General features: G+C 39.3%; 1 protein-coding gene across 1 annotated transcript in view; it reads left to right on the forward strand.

Moving 5' to 3' along the window:
* PCDH15 (protocadherin related 15) overlaps window positions 1-17,817 on the forward strand; it is a 1,792,715-nt gene that overhangs the window by 1,294,152 nt on the left and 480,746 nt on the right. The window contains exon 11 of the mRNA XM_055560763.1: window positions 17,508-17,678. Within this exon, the coding sequence (XP_055416738.1) occupies window positions 17,508-17,678 (171 nt within the window). The remainder of the gene's footprint in view (window positions 1-17,507; window positions 17,679-17,817) is intronic.

A 17,817-nucleotide genomic window follows, 5' to 3' on the forward strand; every position in this document is an offset into this window, starting at 1 on the left:
GACAGGAAGGAAGAAATTAACACATACCCTGACTGAGGCTTGCCGTTCTAGTTCAGTTCAGTTCAGTCGCTCAGTTGTGTCCAACTCCTTGCGACCCCATGGACTGCACAGAAGGCCTCCCTGTCCATCGCTAACTCCCAGAGCTTGCTCAAATTCATGTCCATTGAGTTGGTGATGCCATCCAACCATCTCATCCTCTGTCATCCTCTTCTCCTCCTGCCTGCAACCTTTCCCAGCATCAGGGTCTTTTCCAATGAGTCAGTTCTTCGCATCAGTAGGTCCAAGTATTGGAGTTTCACTTCAGCATCAGTCCTTCCAATGCATATTCAGGACTGATTTCCTTTAGGATGGACTGGTTGGACCTCCTTGCAGTCCAAGGGACTCTCAAGAGTCTTCTGCAATTCCACAGTTCAAAAGCATCAATTCTTCAGTGCTCACCTTCCTCTATAGTCCAACTCCCACATCGATGCATGACTACTGGAAAAACTATAGCTTTGACTAGACAAATCTTTGTTGGCAAAGCAATGTCTCTGCTTTTTAATATACTGTCTAGGTTGGTCATAACTTTTCTTCCAAGGAGTAAGCATCTTTTAATTTCATGGCTGCAGTCACCATCTGCAGTGATTTTGGAGCCAAAGAAAATAAAGTCTGGCACTCTTCAACTGTTTCCCCATCTAGTTGCCATGAAGTGATGGGACTGGATGTCACGATCTTAGTTTTCTGAATGTTGAACTTTAAGCCAACTTTTTCACTCTCCTCTTTCACTTTCATCAAGAGGCTCTTTAGTTCTTTTTCACTTTCTGCCATAAAGGTGGTGTCATCTGCATATCTGAGGTTATTGATATTTCTCCAGGCAATCTTAATTCCAGTTTGTGCTTCATCCAGCCCTAACCCTAACCCTAATTTTTTTTTTGTTTTATATACTCTGCATATAAGTTAAATAAGCAGCATGACAATATACAGTCTTTCCGTATCTGGAACCAGTCTGTTGTTCCACATCCAGTTCTAACTGTTGCTTCTTGACCTGCAGATTTCTTGACCATACAGATTTCTCAGGCGGTAGGTCAGGTGGTCTGGTATTCCTATCTCTTTAAGAATTTTCCATAGTTTGTTATGCTCCACACAGTCAAAGGCTTTGGCATAGTCAATAAGGCAGAAGTAGATACTTTTTTGGAGCTCTCTTGCTTTTTCGATGATCCAACGGATGTTGACAATTTGGTCTCTGGTTCCACTGCCTTTCCTAAATCCAGCTTGTACATCTGGAAGTTCATGGTTCATGTACTGTTGAAGCCTGGCTTGGAGAATTTTGAGCATTACTTTACTAGCATGTGAGATGAGTGCAATTGTGCAGTAAGTAGTCTGATCATTCCTTGACATTGCCTTTCTTTGGAATGAAAACTAAACTTTTCCAGTCCTGTGGCCACTGCTGAGTTTTCCATATTTTTTTCCATATTTTTGCTGGCATATTGAGTGTAGCACTTTCACAGAATCATCTTTTTGGATTTAACGTAGCTCAACTGGAATTCCATCACCTCCACTAGCTTTGTTCGTAGTGATGCTTTCTAAGGCCCACTTGACTTCACATTCCAGGATGTCTGGCTCTAGGTGAGTGATCACACCATCATGGTTATCTGGGTCATGAAGATCATTTTTGTATAGTTCTATGTATTCTTACCACCTCTTAATATCTTCTGCTTCTGTTAGGTCCATACCATTTCTGTCCTTTATTATGCCCATCTTTGCATGAAATGTTCCCTTGGTATCTCTAATTATCTTGAACAGATCTCTAGTCTTTCCCATTCTATTGTTTTCCCCTATTTCTTTGCATTGATCTCTGAGGAAGGCTTTCTTATCTTTCCTTGCTATTCTTTGGAACTCTGCATTCAGATGCATATATCTTTTCTTTTCTCTTTTGCCTTTTGCTTCTGTTCTTTTCACAGCTATTTGTAAGACCTCCGCAAACAACCATTTTGCCTTTTTGCATTTCATTTTTTGGGGGATGGTCTTGATCCCTGTCTCCTGGACAAAGTCACAAACCTCCGTACATAGTTCTTCTGGCACTCTGTCTATCAGATCTAATCCCTTGAATCTATTAGTCACTTCCACTGTATAATCATAAGGGATTTGATTTAGGTCACACCTGAATGGTCTAGTGGTTTTCCCTACTTCCTTCAATTTAAGTCTGAATTTGGCAATAAGGAATTCATGGTCTGTGCCACAGTCATTCTAGGAGATGTTTTGCAAGATTAATGGCCTTTTTACTTTGCCTCCTCACCTCCCCTCATCTCTAATCTATAAAAGAACCTGGCATCCAGACCCCAATAAGATGGTTATTTTTAGGCAATATCCTGCCATCTTCTCTGTCTGCCGGCACTCCGATTAAAGTATCTTCCTTGCCTCATAACCTCGTCTCAGATTCACTGGCCTGTAGTATAGGGAACAGATCGAGCTTGGACCTGGTAACAGTTTCATATAATTAAATGTTGAATGTTAGCAACTTTATAAGTGATATGTGAAATAATGTGCACTGAGAAATACAAGTTAGACAGTCAAACTTAACTCTTAAAGGAGATGTATCCTTGCTTGCCAGTTACAGTTACAGTTTCCTAAATTAGTGATATTTTTAAATGTTTAAACTTTTAAAGTATTATCTTATTTTTAAAATGAGAGAAAGAAATAAGGAAGGATAATAGAATAGAAAGAAGGATTTGAGGGGGGGTAGTTTTTTATATGTATTGGATTTACACATAGCAATGAATGAAAATATAAACTTAATAAAATCACATAAAATATTTATGGAAATAATTATGCTTTATTTATATACTCCCAATTTACAATGCTATTTCCTTTATTCAGAAGAGTCACAAAAAGCAAGCATTTTACTAGAAGAGCAAAATATTCCTTTCTTTTTAGCTTTTATTATAATTGTTGGGGGCTTTGTTTTAGGCAATATTTTATGATCAAATTCTGAACTGCAAAAAGTGAATTATGATTAAAAACACCTTCCCTAGACTTGCAAGTTAGGAATGTGCACAAGGCCTATTTTCATATCTCTATTTATATTGTATTTATTGGTGACAAATTCTGGAAGATGTCTATCTATATATTAATCAAGTTGGTAGTTTTTCTTAGTGTATTTCACCTGTAGTAGTGAAAAGGAGAAGAATGTGTCAGCCAAAAATGTGTCTCTTTAGCATATATACAAAATATTAATCAGTCAATCTAAGAAAGTTATGGAAAATTTTATTTACCAAAGTGAGGACTATAACCCAGGGACAGCCTCTCAGAGGAGCTATTCTGCCCACCAGAGGTCAAAGCACAGTTACATGTAAGTTTCTGGGACAAAGGGCTATATATTAAATTATATATTATAGACAATTTACACAATCTACATGTACAAAGAGTAATTGACCATTGATCCTCATGACTCCTTACATGATTAAGAAGGAGGGTTCTCTCCTAAGGAGTTGTGACCCTTGATGAGAGTAGAAAGAATATTATTTCCTAAGGAGGTATGGTTAACATACATGTACAGTACACACTAAAGGGGAAGAAATTTTCTCATTTCCCTAAATTATTAATTTTATTTCAGCACGCATAAGAATTATTTTGGGCTGAGTAATAAACAAAAAACACAGCAGGCAGAAAAGAAGCTCTAAAAACTAATAGAAGAATTTTCATTTACAAGTAAAAACTCCAATTGTAAAGGGTGTCTTTCTATCTGTACCTAGAAGGCAAGGATGATTCTAAATCTCTAGAAACTTCTCAGTGGAGAAGGCTTGCATTTAAATCTGTATAACAAACATACAGAAGAGTCTGAAATGCAGTATATGGGTGCTATCTTAAAAACTTCAGAAATGTCTCAGTTCCTTTCCAAGGCAAACCTTTCAACATCAGAGTAATCCAAGTCTATGTGCCAACCACTAATGTCTAAGAAGCTGAAGTCAAACGGTTCGTGACAACCTCCCAGGATTTCTAGAGCTTACACTAGAAAAAGATGTCCTTTTCATCATAGGGGAATGGAATTCAAAACTATTGAAATCAAGCAATACCTGGAATGACATGCAAATTTGGCCTTGGGGTACTGAATGAAGCAGGTCAAAGGCTAACATAGTTTTGACAAGAGAACACACTGGTCATAGCAAATACCCTCTTCCAAAAACACAAGAGACAACTCTATACATAGACATCATCAGATGGTTAATACCAAAATCAGACTGATTATACTCTTTGCAGCCAAAGATGAAGAAGCTCTATACAGTCAGCAAAAATAAGACCAGGAGCTGACTGTGGCTCAGAACATGAACTCTTTATTGTAAAATTCAGACTTAAATTGAAGAAAGTAGGGGAACCACTGGGCCATTCAGGTATAAGATAAATCAAATCTCTTATGATTATACAGTGGAAGTGACAAATAGATTCAAAGGATTAGATCTGATAGACAGAGTACCTGAAGAACTATGGACACAGATTCATAACATTGTAACAAGAGGTAGTGACCAAAACTATCCCAAAGAAAAGGAAATTCAAGAAGACAAAGTAATTGTCTGAGGGGGCCTTACAAAAAGTTGAGAAAAGAAGGGAAGCAAAAGGCAAAGGAGAAAAAGAAAGATACACCCATATGAATGCAGAGTTCCAAAGAATAGCAAGGAGAGATATGGAAGGCCTTTTTCAATGAACAATGCAAAGAATATAGGAAAACAATAAAATTTAAAAGATTAGAGATCTCTTCAAGAAAATTGGAGATACCAAGGGAACATTTCATGAAAATTTAGACACAATAAAGGACAAAAATGGCAAGAACCTAACAAAAACAGAAGAGATTAAAAGAGATGCAAGAATACACAGAACTGTACAAAAAAGGTGCTAATACCCAGGATAATCACAATGGAGTGGTCACTCATCTAGAGCCAGACATCCTGGAGTATGAAGTCAAGTGGACCTTATGAAGCATTTTTCTGAATAAAGCTAGTGGAGGTAATGGAATTCCAGCTGAGCTATTTAAAATCCTAAAAGATGATGCTGTGAAAGTTCTGTACCCAATATGCCAGCAAATTTGGGAAATTCATCAGTGATCGCAGGACTAGAAAAGGTCAGTTTTCATTCCAGTCCCAAAGAAGGGCAGTGCCAAAGAATGTTCAAACTACCATACAGTTGCACTCATTTCACAAGCTAGCAGGCTAATGCTTCAAGCTGGGCTTCAACCGAACATGAACGGAGAACTTCCAGATGTTCAAGCTGGATTTAGAAAAGGCAGAGGAACCAGAGATCAAATTGCCAACAGTCACTGGATCATAAAGAAAGCAAAGAAATTCCAGAAGAATATCTACTTATTCTTCATTGACTACGCTAAAGCCTTTTACTGTGTAGATCACAACAAACTGTAGAGAATTTTTAAAGAGATGGGAATACCAGACCACCTTCCCTGCCTCCTGACAAGAAGCAACAGTGAGAACCCGACATGGAAAAATGAACAGATTCAAAATTGGGAAAGCAGTATATCAAGGCTGTATATTGTCACCCTGCCCATTTAACTTACAAGCAGAGTACATCATGTGAAATACCAGGCTGGATGAATCAAAAGCTGGAATCAACATTGCTAGGAAAAATATCAAAAATCTCAGATAGGCAGATCAGATCAGATCAGATCAGTCGCTCAGTCATGTCCGACTCTTAGTGACCCCATGAATCGCAGCACTCCAGGCCTCCCTGTCCATCACCAACTCCCGGAGTTCACTCAGACTCACATCCATCGAGTCAGTGATGCCATCCAGCCATCTCACCCTCTGTTGTCCCCTTCTCCTCTTGCCCCCAATCCCTCCCAGCATCAGAGTCTTTTCCAATGAGTCAACTCTTCGCATGAGGTGGCCCAAGTACTGGAGTTTCAGCTTTAGCATCATTCCTTCCAAAGAAATCCCAGGGCTGATCTCCTTCAGAATGGACTGGTTGGATCTCCTTGCAGTCCAAGGGACTCTCAAGAGCCTTCTCCAACACCACAGTTCAAAAGCATCAATTCTTCGGCACTCAGCCTTCTTCAGAGTCCAACTCTCACATCCATACATGACCAAAAACCATAGCCTTGACTGGATGAACCTTTGTTGGCAAAGTAATGTCTCTGCTTTGGAATATGCTATCTAGGTTGGTCATAACTTTCCTTCCAAGGAGTAAGTGTCTTTTAATTTCATGGCAGCAGTCACCATCTTCAGTGATTTTGGAGCCCAGAAAAATAAAGTCTGACACTGTTTCCACTGTTTCCCCATCTATTTCCCATGAAGTGATGGGACTACATGCCATGATGATACCACTCTAATGGCAGAAAACGAAGAGGAACTAAAGAGTCTCTTAAAAGTGAAAGATAAGAGTGAAAAAGCTGACTTAAAAATCACTATTCAAAAAGTAAGATCATGGCATCCAGTTCCAAAACTTCATGACAAATAGAAGGGGAAATAGTAGAAGCAGTGACAGATTTTATTTTCTTAGTTTCCAAAATCACCAGGACCTGTGACTGCAGCCATGAAATTGAAAGATGCTTGCTCTTTGCCTTGACAGATATAGTAAATCTTGACAGTATTAAGAACAGAGACATCATTTTGCCAACAAAGATACGTTTAATCAAATCTATGTTTTTTCCATAGTTATGTATGGATGTAAAAGTTGGACCATAAAGGAGGCTGAGTGCTGAAACATTGATGTTTTTGAATTGTTCTGGAGAAGATTCTCAAGAGTCCCATGGATTGCAAAGAGTTCAAACTGAAACAGGAGGGAAGGGGACAGGGTACAACATTTGAAAGAATTTCATACCCCAAGACAAAGCATAAATCTATTAGAATCAAATGGGTCCAAGATGGCATACAAGTCACCTTCAACTAGACCTTGATCTTCAATCAGCAAGCTAAATGACATATCCAGAGGAGCCATGACAGGTCAAGGCACCAAAAGACCAAAATACAGGTGGTGGCCCAATTTTCTCTACCCTTTCCCCCAAATGGTTGGAATAATATTCCCACTCATTAGCCTATGAAATTACCCAGCTCTTAAAAACTAACTATGCCATATCTCAAAGCAGCTGCCATGTAATGGCCCACACTCTGTCTATGGAGTGTGCTTCTCTCTGAATAAATCCACTTCTTACCTATCCCTTTGTTTCTATTTCTATGATGAAACATCAAGAACCTAAGCTTCACTAGGTCCTGAAACCAGGTCTGTGATCTCGGAAGACTGTGGGTATTGTCTGAGCTGAAGTCCAAGCCACGGGGGTTTGAGTACCAAACTAGGTTTTGGTTAGGTTTGAGTCCTGGCTCATGGGTTCAAGTCCCAAACTGAGGTAAACAGTTTCAAAACCAGTCAGTCCTAAAGGAAATTAACTCTGAACATTTATTGGAAGGACTGATGCTGAAACTCCTATACTTTGGCCACCTGACGTGAAGAGCTGACTCATTGAAAAAGACCCTGATGCTTGGAAAGAATGAAGGCAAAAGGAAAAGAGGGTGGAGGATGATGAAATGGGAATCAGAAGTTTGGTTAACAGAGCCTAAGAAAGAACTTCACAGTAGAGAAAGAACACTCACAGTGACAACTGAATATGATTTATTAAAGAGAAGAAATGTACAAAGCTCTCAGCATAGACATTGACATGGGATAAAGAGTCCCCCCAAAGTGGGACGTACAACAGTTTATATCCTTGCCAGTATTAATCTGTACATTTTGATTGGCTCCTGTCCTTAAAATACATCATTTCTAACCTATCATTTTAAAGGTCAAAATGTTTAGCTTAAAATCTTTATGGCTTCTCTTGATCCTCAGATTAAGTCATCACCCTTTTTCATGCCTCCTGGCCATTTTGCAATGGACCTGATGTATGGGCTAAAAGATTAATGATCAACAGTTGTTTTTCCCTCAGGCATATGAAACATAAGTTAATTACTGCCCTCCCTGGATCTGAGTGCTAATAGTTTATCAGACCAAGGATACATTCCAGGAATTTGGAACAAAGGGTATAACTTTAGGTTAATGGAGGGAGATATTTATTGAAAACCAGCTCTCAGAGTATTACACTGAGTGCCTTCAATGAGATGATGAGATAGGATCACTGACTCAGTGGACATGAATTTGAGAAAACTCAAGAGACAGTGAAGGTCAGGGAAGCCTGGCCTGTTACATTCCATGTATTGCATACATGGACATGACTTAACAACTGAACAACACCATGCCTCTAGACTGAATTCTTACCCTTGAGAAAGGTTAGAACCAAGGAAATCACCATTGGAATGTGGCCCATCCAATATCACATAAAATGGTATTAATTCAATGTCTTTCTTAAATTTTAATTGACACTGTCTTTTTTGCAAACTGCATTCTGCACAATTGTAGAGGTGGGAAATTTTTCCATTCTACCCTTCTAGGTTCTTTGGTTGGTCTAATAATCACATGGCTATAAAACAGATTAATGGAAAAAAGACAAAGTTGTATCACATATATGACTTCCCCGGTGGCCTGGATGGTAAAGAATCTGTAATGCAGAAGACCTGGTTTCAATCCCTGGCTTAGGATACCTTGGAGAAGGGAATGGCTGCCCATTTCAGTATTCTTATCTGGAGAATTCCATGGACAGAGGAGCCTGGGGGGCTTTTCAGTCCATGGGGCCTCAAAGAGTCAGATGCGAATAACACATACACATACCTTTTGTATATATGGGGAATACTCAGGAAAACAGGGTAACTCCTCCCCAGTATGGCAGAAGCCCTTGCCTTAAGTATCAGCTTTAGCTAAACACATAAGATATTGAGGGTAGAAGTTTAGTTAAGGGAAGTTAGGTGGCAGAGTGGTAAAGAATCTGCCTACCATTGCAGGAGACATGAGTTTGATCCCTGGGTCGATCCTCTGGAGAAGGAAAAGGCAACACACTCCATTCTTGCCTGTAAAATTTTATGGATCCTGGAGGCCTAATTCCATAGGGTTGCAAAAGAATCAGACAGAACTTAGTAAACAACAACAAAAGTTGATATGCATATTTAAGTTGCTAGTGATAAGATCATCTCCCTCTTCCAGGTATAGCCAAGGACACATCTTTGCAAGAGATTTCCCTTGTATATGTAAATGTCCCTTACAAAATGCTGACTATTTCTCAGTTTTCAAAGCTTCCTTTGTGTCTTCAGTTTCTTAAAAATAATCAGCCTCAAATAATCATATTTGGGGATGGCAAATTCTACTCCCCTATATAATTTAAAATAGTAGGTTTGATGTGTTTTCTAAAAAAGAAAGAAAGAAAGAAAAAAAAGTTAAATTAAGACTTTTCTATTTATACTCAGTTCATAGGTTTATAGTATAATTTAAAATTCTAATTTGTAGACCAAAATTATCTCTCATGTCATTTGCTACCCCTAGTATATGTTGAACTGTACTAGATATAATAAACAAACATGAAAATTTAAAACAGTTAAAGAAAGTGAAAAGTAAAAGTGAAGTCACTCAGTCATGTTCGATTCTTTGCGATCCCATGGACTGTAGCCTACCAGGCTCCTCTCTCCATGGGATTCCCCAGGCAAGAGTACTGGAGTGGATTGCCATTTCCTTCTCCAGGGGATCTTCCCAACCCAGGGATTGAACCCCGGTGTCCCGCATTCCAGGCAGATGCTTTAACCTCTGAGCCACCAGGGATTCAAAACAGTTAAAGGAGGACTTAAAAAAATTATATAAAATTATATACTTATATATTTAACCAATCAAGAGAATTCCCTGGCAAGCCAGTGGTTAGGAATCTGCTCCCTTACTGCCAAGGGCCTGGAATCAACCTCTAGTTGGGGAACTAAGATCCCACAAGACATGCAGTGAGGCCAAAAGTTAATAATAAATTTTAAGAAGTAAATAAAAATGTAACCAATCATAATTATCAGTATAATCTCAATATGTTTATTCTGTTCTTGAGAAAAAAAAAAAAGTTTTTCTCTGTCCTCTTAGATTTACTAATCAGAGACTTTTGTATTAGACTGACCAAAACCAAAATAAAACAAAACCCAAGGGCTTTTCTGGTGGTCCAGTGGTTAAAAAACTGCCTTGCAGTGCAGGGGACACAGGTTCAATTCCTGGTCCAGGAAGATCTCATATGGTTCAGAGCAACTAACCCTGTGCACCACTGAAACAGGAATCCAAGTTCTTGTTCATGGAGAACCTCACGAACATGCAAACCCTCACCCAAGCAGAGTTTATATTAAAGGAGAGAGAAGTATAAAGCTCCCAGCACAGACACTGAGAAGAGGTGACATGACCCCAAAAGGTGGCTTAAAACTCAACATTCAGAAAAAAAGATCATGGCATACGGTCCCATCACTTCATAGCAAATAGATGGGGGAACAATGGAAATAGTGACAGACTTTATTTTCTCAGGCTCCAAAATAACTGCAGATGGTGACTGAAGCCATGAAATTAAAAGTCACTTGCTCCTTGGAAGAAAAGCCATGACAAACTAAGATGGGAATCTGAGTTCTTATCTGAAGAATGGAATCCATAAACAGGCAACATTCACAGTAGCAAGCAAATAGGATTTATTAAAGCAGAGGAAAGTCCAAAGCTCTCAGCATAGATACTGAGAGTGGGTATAGAGTCCCCCCAAGGTGGGACTTAGAGAAGTTTTTATATTCTTTCTTAAATCACAGTATTTCTAACCAATTAATTTAAAGATCAAGATACTTAGCATCTTTATGCCTTCTCTTGATCCTTGGATTAAGTTACCACCCTTTTTCATACCCTCTGGCCACTTTACAATAAACCAGATGTATGGACTTATGAACCAGAGATCAAATTGCCAAAATCCATTGGATCATCTAACGGCTTTTCCAGTAGTCATATATGAATGTGAGAGTTGAACTATAAATAAAGCTGAGCACCAATGAATTGATGTTTCTGAACTGTGGTGTTGGAAAAGACTCTTGAGAGTCCATTGAACTGCAAGGAGATCCAACCAGTCCATCCTAAAGGAAATCAGCCCTGATTATTCATTGGAAGGACTCAGGCTAAAGCTGAAACTCCAATATCCTGGCCACCGGATGCCTTCGCATCGGTGAGCTAACTCATTTGAAAAGATCCTGGTGTTGGGAAAGATTGAAGGCAGGATGAGAAGGGGAGGACAGAGGATGAGATGGTTGGATGGAATCACAAACTATATGGACGTGAGTTTGAGTAAACTCTGGGAGTTGGTGATGCACAGGGAAGCTTGGTGAGCTGCAGTCCATGGGGTCACAAAGAGTCAGACATGACTGAGCAACTGAATTGAACTGAATGGATTGGATCATCGAAAAAACAAGAGAGTTCCAGAAAAACTACACCAAAGACTTTGACTATGTGGATTGAAACAAACTGTGGAAAATTCTTAAAGAAATGGGAATGTCCAACCACCTGACCTGTCTCCTGAGAAATCTGTATGGTCAAGAAATCTGCAGGTCAAGAAGCAACAGTTTGAACTGGACATGGAACAACAGACTCGTTACAAATAGGGAAAGGAGTATGTCAGTGCTGTATATTGTCACCTTGCTTATTTAGCTTATGTGCAGGGTACATCATGTGAAATGCCGGGCTGGATAAAACACAGGTTGGAATCAATATTGCTGGGAGAAATATCAATAACCTCAGATATACAGATGACATCACCTTATGGCAGAAAGTGAAGAAGAACTAAAGAGCGTCTTGATGAAAGTGAAAGAGGAAAGTGAAAAAGTTGGCTTAAAACTCAACATTCAGAAAACTAAGATCATGGCATCCAGTTCCATCACTTCATGGCAAATAGATGGGGAAACAATGCAAACAGTGACAGACTTTATTCTCCTGGGCTCCAAAATCATTGCAGGTGGTGACTGAAGCTATGAAATTAAAAGATGCTTGCTTCTTGGAAGAAAAACTATGACCGACCTAGACAGCATATTAAAAAGCAGAGATATTACTTTGCCATGACTGAACTGAATTGAACTGATTGGCTTAAGATTAATGATCACCAGTTGTTTTTCCCCCAAGCATATGGAATATAATTTAATTACTGCTCTTTCCTGGATCTGAGTGCTAAAAATCTATCAGACTAAAGACATATTCCAGGAATTTAGGACAATGGACCAGGATATTTACTGAAAACAAGACTGAGGTCTCAGAGTTCTATACTGAATGCCTAGTAATTTCTACCTCAAAACCTAGACAGCATATTAAAAAGTAAAGGCCCATATATTCAAAGCTATGGCTTTTCCAGTAGTCATGTATGGATGTGAGAGTTGGACCATAAAGAAAGCTGAGCACCGAAGAATTGATGCTTTTGAACTGTGGTGTTGAAGAGGACTCTTGAGAGTCTTTTTGACTGCAAGGAGATCAAACCAGTCAGTCCTAAAAGAAATCAACCCTGAATGTTCATTGGAAGGACTGATGCTGAAGCTGACGCTCTAATACTTTGGCAACCTGATGTGAAGGGTTAACTCATTAGACAAGACTCTGATGCTTGCAAAGACTGAAGGCAAGAAGAGAAGGGGATGACAGAGGATGAGATGGTTGGATGGCATCACTGACTCAATGGACATGAGTTTGAGCAAGCTCTGGGAAGCCTGGCTTGCTGCAGTCCATGGGTTTGCAATGAGTCAGACATGACTGAGTGAGTGAACTGAACTGAACTGAACTGAACTATAGCAGTTTATATCTTTACCAGTACTGATCTATTCATTTTTGATTGGCTCACGTCCCTGATATACGTAATTTCTGACCAATTAGTTTGAAAGTCCCTATTTCCAGTCTGTCATTTTTATGGCTTTTTTTTTTTAATCCCCCTGTGCTTGGGTTTTCATAGACATTGAGTTATCATCCCACGACCCTTTCTCATGACTGCAGGCCATTTTTCAAAGACCAAATAGGGACCAGATATATGGGCTAAAAGTTAATGGTCCACCTTGTGTTTTCTGTCTTGACAAGTTGGTCAACAATTTACTGAATGTTTTGTCCTGCATCTGGATGTTTTATGACCTTCCAGACCAAGGACACATTCCTCTAAAAGTCAGGAAATTGGAACAAAGGGTATAGCTTTAGGTTAATGGAGCAAGATGTTTGTATGATAGAAAGAGTTGGAATTAAAAAAGAGCTGGAGTCTCATCCCTACAATGAAAGCCTTCCAATTTCTCAGTCAGTTATTTCAGTGGCTCAGTCATGTTTGACTCTTTTCAACCCCATGGACTGCAGCACACCAGCCTTCCCTGTCTATCACCAACTCCTGGAGCTTGCTCAAACTCATGTCCATTGAGTCGATGATGCCATGCAACCATCTCATCCTCTATCATGTCCTTCTTCTCCTTCCTTCAATCTTTCCCAGCATCAGGGTCTTTTCCAATGAGTCAGTTCTTTGCATCAGGTGGCCAAAGTATTAGACATCTACCTCACCACAGTAATTGAGTCTGTACTCTAGAGCCTGGGGATCACAACTACTGAGACCACATGCAGCAACTACTGAAGCCTGAGTGCCCTAGAACCCATGCTCCACAACTAGAGAAGCCCCCTATCTGCAAGGAAGACCCATCACAGCTATAAATATATATATATATATATATATTTATATATATATATATATATTTATTTATTTATTTATTTAAAACCCCCAAACAGATTAACAAGTGAAAAGAATAAAGTATTGTTATATGTGTAAGAAAGCAAGCAAATAAAGTTGCTTCCTAAGCAGCTAAAGAATGAGTAGGTTTCTAGGGAATAAGCAGGAGCTAAAGAAAGATTGTGATGATGTTTGTTTATGTAGATTCTAGTGTTTTTATTCTCTTTGTTTCTTTTCTCATGGCTACAAAACTCCCCCAGAGAACATGTTCATGGAAGCTTCACTTGCAAATGTTTCTGCTTTTAATAAGTTAAGGGAAACTCTAAAAAGGCTTCTTTCTGTGTATGATCAATCTCTAATGTCTTTAATTGAAAATAATTTGCAAATAATAATTTGATAAATTAAACATCAAAGAAAACAAGAGTTTTTACCAAACTCATGTTCTGCTGCTTGCCACTTGAAAGGTAATGCTCAAGAGACAGTTATTGGTAGGAAAAGAAAGGTTGCTTTATTCAGGAGTCAGGAAAGCTGAAAGAAGACAGAGTTGTGCCCAGGAACCAATAGTAAATATTCTGCTCTATCATGAAACTTTTTAAAGGGAGAAAGGGGAAACTTATCACAGATAATCATTTGGTGTAGGAATCAGAGTCTTTGCTATTGTCCACTCTTTCTGATTGATTGGTGTTGAGATAACAGGATGGTATTCTAGGAACCTTGTACTCACCTGAAGTTACAATTCTCCACCTAGTGGGGCCTGGTTCCTGGAGAAGAACTCAAAGATATTGTTATACATATTACTTGAGGGGGAACCAGGTTTTACTTGTTCACTGCACTATTACAAAGAGCTGTGAAAAGAAGAGAAGCAAAAAGCAAAGGAGAAAAGGAATGATATAAGCATCTGAATGCAGAGTTCCAAAGAATAGCAAGAAGAGATAAGAAAGCCTTCTTCAGCGATCAATGCAAAGAAATAGAGGAAAACAACAGAATGGGAAAGACTAGAGATCTCTTCAAGAAAATCAGAGATACCAAAGGAACATTTCATGCAAAGATGAGCTCGATAAAGGACAGAAATGGTATGGACCTAACAGAAGCATAAGATATTAAGAAGAGATGGCAAGAATACACAGAAGAACTGTACAAAAAAGATCTTCATGACCCAGATAATCACGATGGCGTGATCACTGACCTAGAGCCAGACATCCTGGAATGTGAAGTCAAGCGGGCCTTAGAAAGCATCACTACGAACAAAGCTAGTGGAGGTGATGGAATTCCAGTTGAACTATTCCAAATCCTGAAAGATGATGCTGTGAAAGTGCTTCACTCAATATGCCAGCAAATTTGGAAAACTCAGCAGTGGCCACAGGACTGGAAGAGGTCAGTTTTCATTCCAATCCCAAAGAAAGGCAATGCCAAAGACTGCTCAAACTACCACACAATTGCACTCATCTCACACGCTAGTAAAGTAATGCTCAAAATTCTCGAAGCCAGGCTTCAGCAATATGTGAACTGTGAACTTCCAGATGTTCAAGCTGGTTTTAGAAAAGGCAGAGGAACCAGAGATCAAATTGCCAACATCCGCTGGATTATAGAGAGTTCCAGAAAAACATGTATTTCTGCTTTACTATGACAAAGCCTTTGACTGTGTGGATCACAATAAACTGTGGAAAATTCTGAAAGAGATGGGAATACCAGACCACCTGATCTGCCTCTTGAGAAATTTGTATGCAGGTCAGGAAGCAACAGTTAGAACTGGACATGGAACAACAGACTGGTTCCAAATAGGAAAAGGAGTTCGTCAAGGCTGTATATTGTCACCCTGCTTATTTAACTTATATGCAGAGTACATCATGAGAAACGCTGGACTGGAAGAAACACAAGCTGGAATCAAGATTGCCGGGAGAAATATCAATAAGCTCAGATATGCAGATGACACCACCCTTATGGCAGAAAGTGAAGAAGAACTCAAAAGCCTCTTGATGAAGGTGAAAGTGGAGAGGTAAAAAGTTAGCTTAAAGCTCAACATTCAGAAACGAAGATCATGGCATCCGGTCCCATCACTTCATGGGAAATAGATGGGGAAAGAGTGGAAATAGTGTCAGACTTTATTTTTCTGGGCTCCAAAATCACTACAGATGGTGACTGCAGCCATGAAATTAAAAGACGCTTACTGCTTGGAAGGAAAGTTATGACCAACCTAGATAGCATATTCAAAAGCAGAGACATTACTTTGCCAACAAAGGCCCATCTAGTCAAGGCTATGGTTTTTCCTGTGGTCATGTATGGATGTGAGAGTTGGACTGTGAAGAAGGCTGAGCGCTGAAGAATTGATGCTTTTGAAGTGTGGTGTTGGAGAAGACTCTTGAGAGTCCCTTGGACTGCAAGGAGATCCAACCAGTCCATTCTGAAGGAGATCAGCCCTGGGATTTCTTTGTAAGGAATGATGCTAAAGCTGAATCTCTGGTACTTTGGCCACCTCATGTGAAGAGTTGACTCATTGGAAAAGACTCTGATGCTGGGAGGGATTGGGGGCAAGAGGAGAAGGGCACGACAGAGGATGAGATGGTTGCATGGCATCACTGACTCTATGGACGTGAGTCTGAGTGAACTCCGGGAGTTGGTGATGGACAGGGAGGCCTGGCGTGCTGGGATTCATGGGGTCGCAAAGAGTCGGACATGACTGAGCGACTGATCTGATCTGATCTGATTATTTCTTGATTGCACTTCCTTTATTTCTGCATTCCCTCACTCTTCTAATTAGCAATTGTTTGAATCTCCCTTTGGAAATCAGGGAAGGTCAAAGAAGCTGAATGAAATCTATTTCCTACAAATAAGAAATGGGGAACACGAACAGGATTTGTACCTGGTAGGGCCCCACAAGGTCCTAGTTGGTTTCAGAGTCATAAAGTTATTGCATTCAAGAAAGGTTGCCCTTGCAAAATTGCATCAATAGAGCTTCTGCTTCCCAAGATCTTACCAAAGAACACTTTTCAACCCCAAAAAATGGGAAAAACAAAACAGACAATAAAATAAAATAAAATCTGTGTTCTCTGGCAATATTGTGGTTAGTGGAAAAGAGGAAAAATGGAAATGTAATTCCCATTTCTGATACAAGGATACTCTTCTCAGAAATTATAGTTTTTTAGAGTCTCAAAGAATGAAGAAATGAAACAATTGTCATTTATAAACTTGGAAACAAGTTATTTTAGTGATGCCAGAAGAGAGAAGGAAGAAGGAGAGAAGGAAGGTTCTCAAAATATACTTTGTGACAGGCAATCTTATATGAAACATACAAATACATTTTTCCAATGAGTATAGCAGATCTTGTGGGTCTTCTTTCCTTCCTTTTATTCACCTCTTCACTTAATTTTTCTTCTTTTTCTTCTCTCTCTCTCTCTCTCCCCCCACTTTTTTAAAATGAGCAACATTTATTTCATAAACTTAAATTTCTTGAAGCATCATAAATAAAATAAAATAAAATACTGGGGTGGGGACAGGAGTGAAGAAATCAAGAGTCATCTTGATTGTTAACTTGTTTGTTAACTGTCTTCTCAAAGGAAAAGTAAACATTTATGTATCTTCATGATGGGAGATGGTTTCACAACTTGGAGAAAACCTTCATGGAAGTTAGGCTCCTACCCTCCTACAGGGACTGGGAGATATTAATAGAAGCTCTATTTTCCTTGATCATTACACTTCAAATGGATAATTCTTAGATCCTGGAGAAAGAGTCCTGGGTATAAAACTGGTAAAAGTTTGAGCTAGAAGAAGGTTGACACCTCAAAAGGGCAGAGAAAGTATTTACAAATGCAAGTTTTCTAAAGTAAATGCTCGAAGAAAAGGGAGGTCAGATGCCTACAGTCAGGAAGAAATGTGTCTACGGTGTAATCAAGCTGGAGGGAACATTGAGTACATCTTATGTTCTTTTTCTTTTCTTCCTCTCTCACAGGACCGTGCACAAAACCTAAATGAACGGCGAACCACCACCACCACCCTCACAGTGGACATTCTGGATGGAGATGACCTGGGTCCAATGTTTCTTCCATGTGTCCTCGTGCCAAACACTCGTGACTGTCTCCCGCTCACCTATCAAGCTGCCATACCTGAGCTGAGAACTCCAGTAAGCATACTCTCATCTTTTCCTCTTCACTTCTACCTCTGTGACCCCCAGTGAGATCCTGTTCAAATATTTTGAACACATATGTGGTGAAAATAATATGCTTTTCTAAATGGATATTGGAAAATAGTTTATGTCCAAA

This window comes from Bubalus kerabau, chromosome 22, assembly GCF_029407905.1.
Source record: "Bubalus kerabau isolate K-KA32 ecotype Philippines breed swamp buffalo chromosome 22, PCC_UOA_SB_1v2, whole genome shotgun sequence".
Classification (NCBI taxonomy): domain Eukaryota; kingdom Metazoa; phylum Chordata; class Mammalia; order Artiodactyla; family Bovidae; genus Bubalus; species Bubalus kerabau.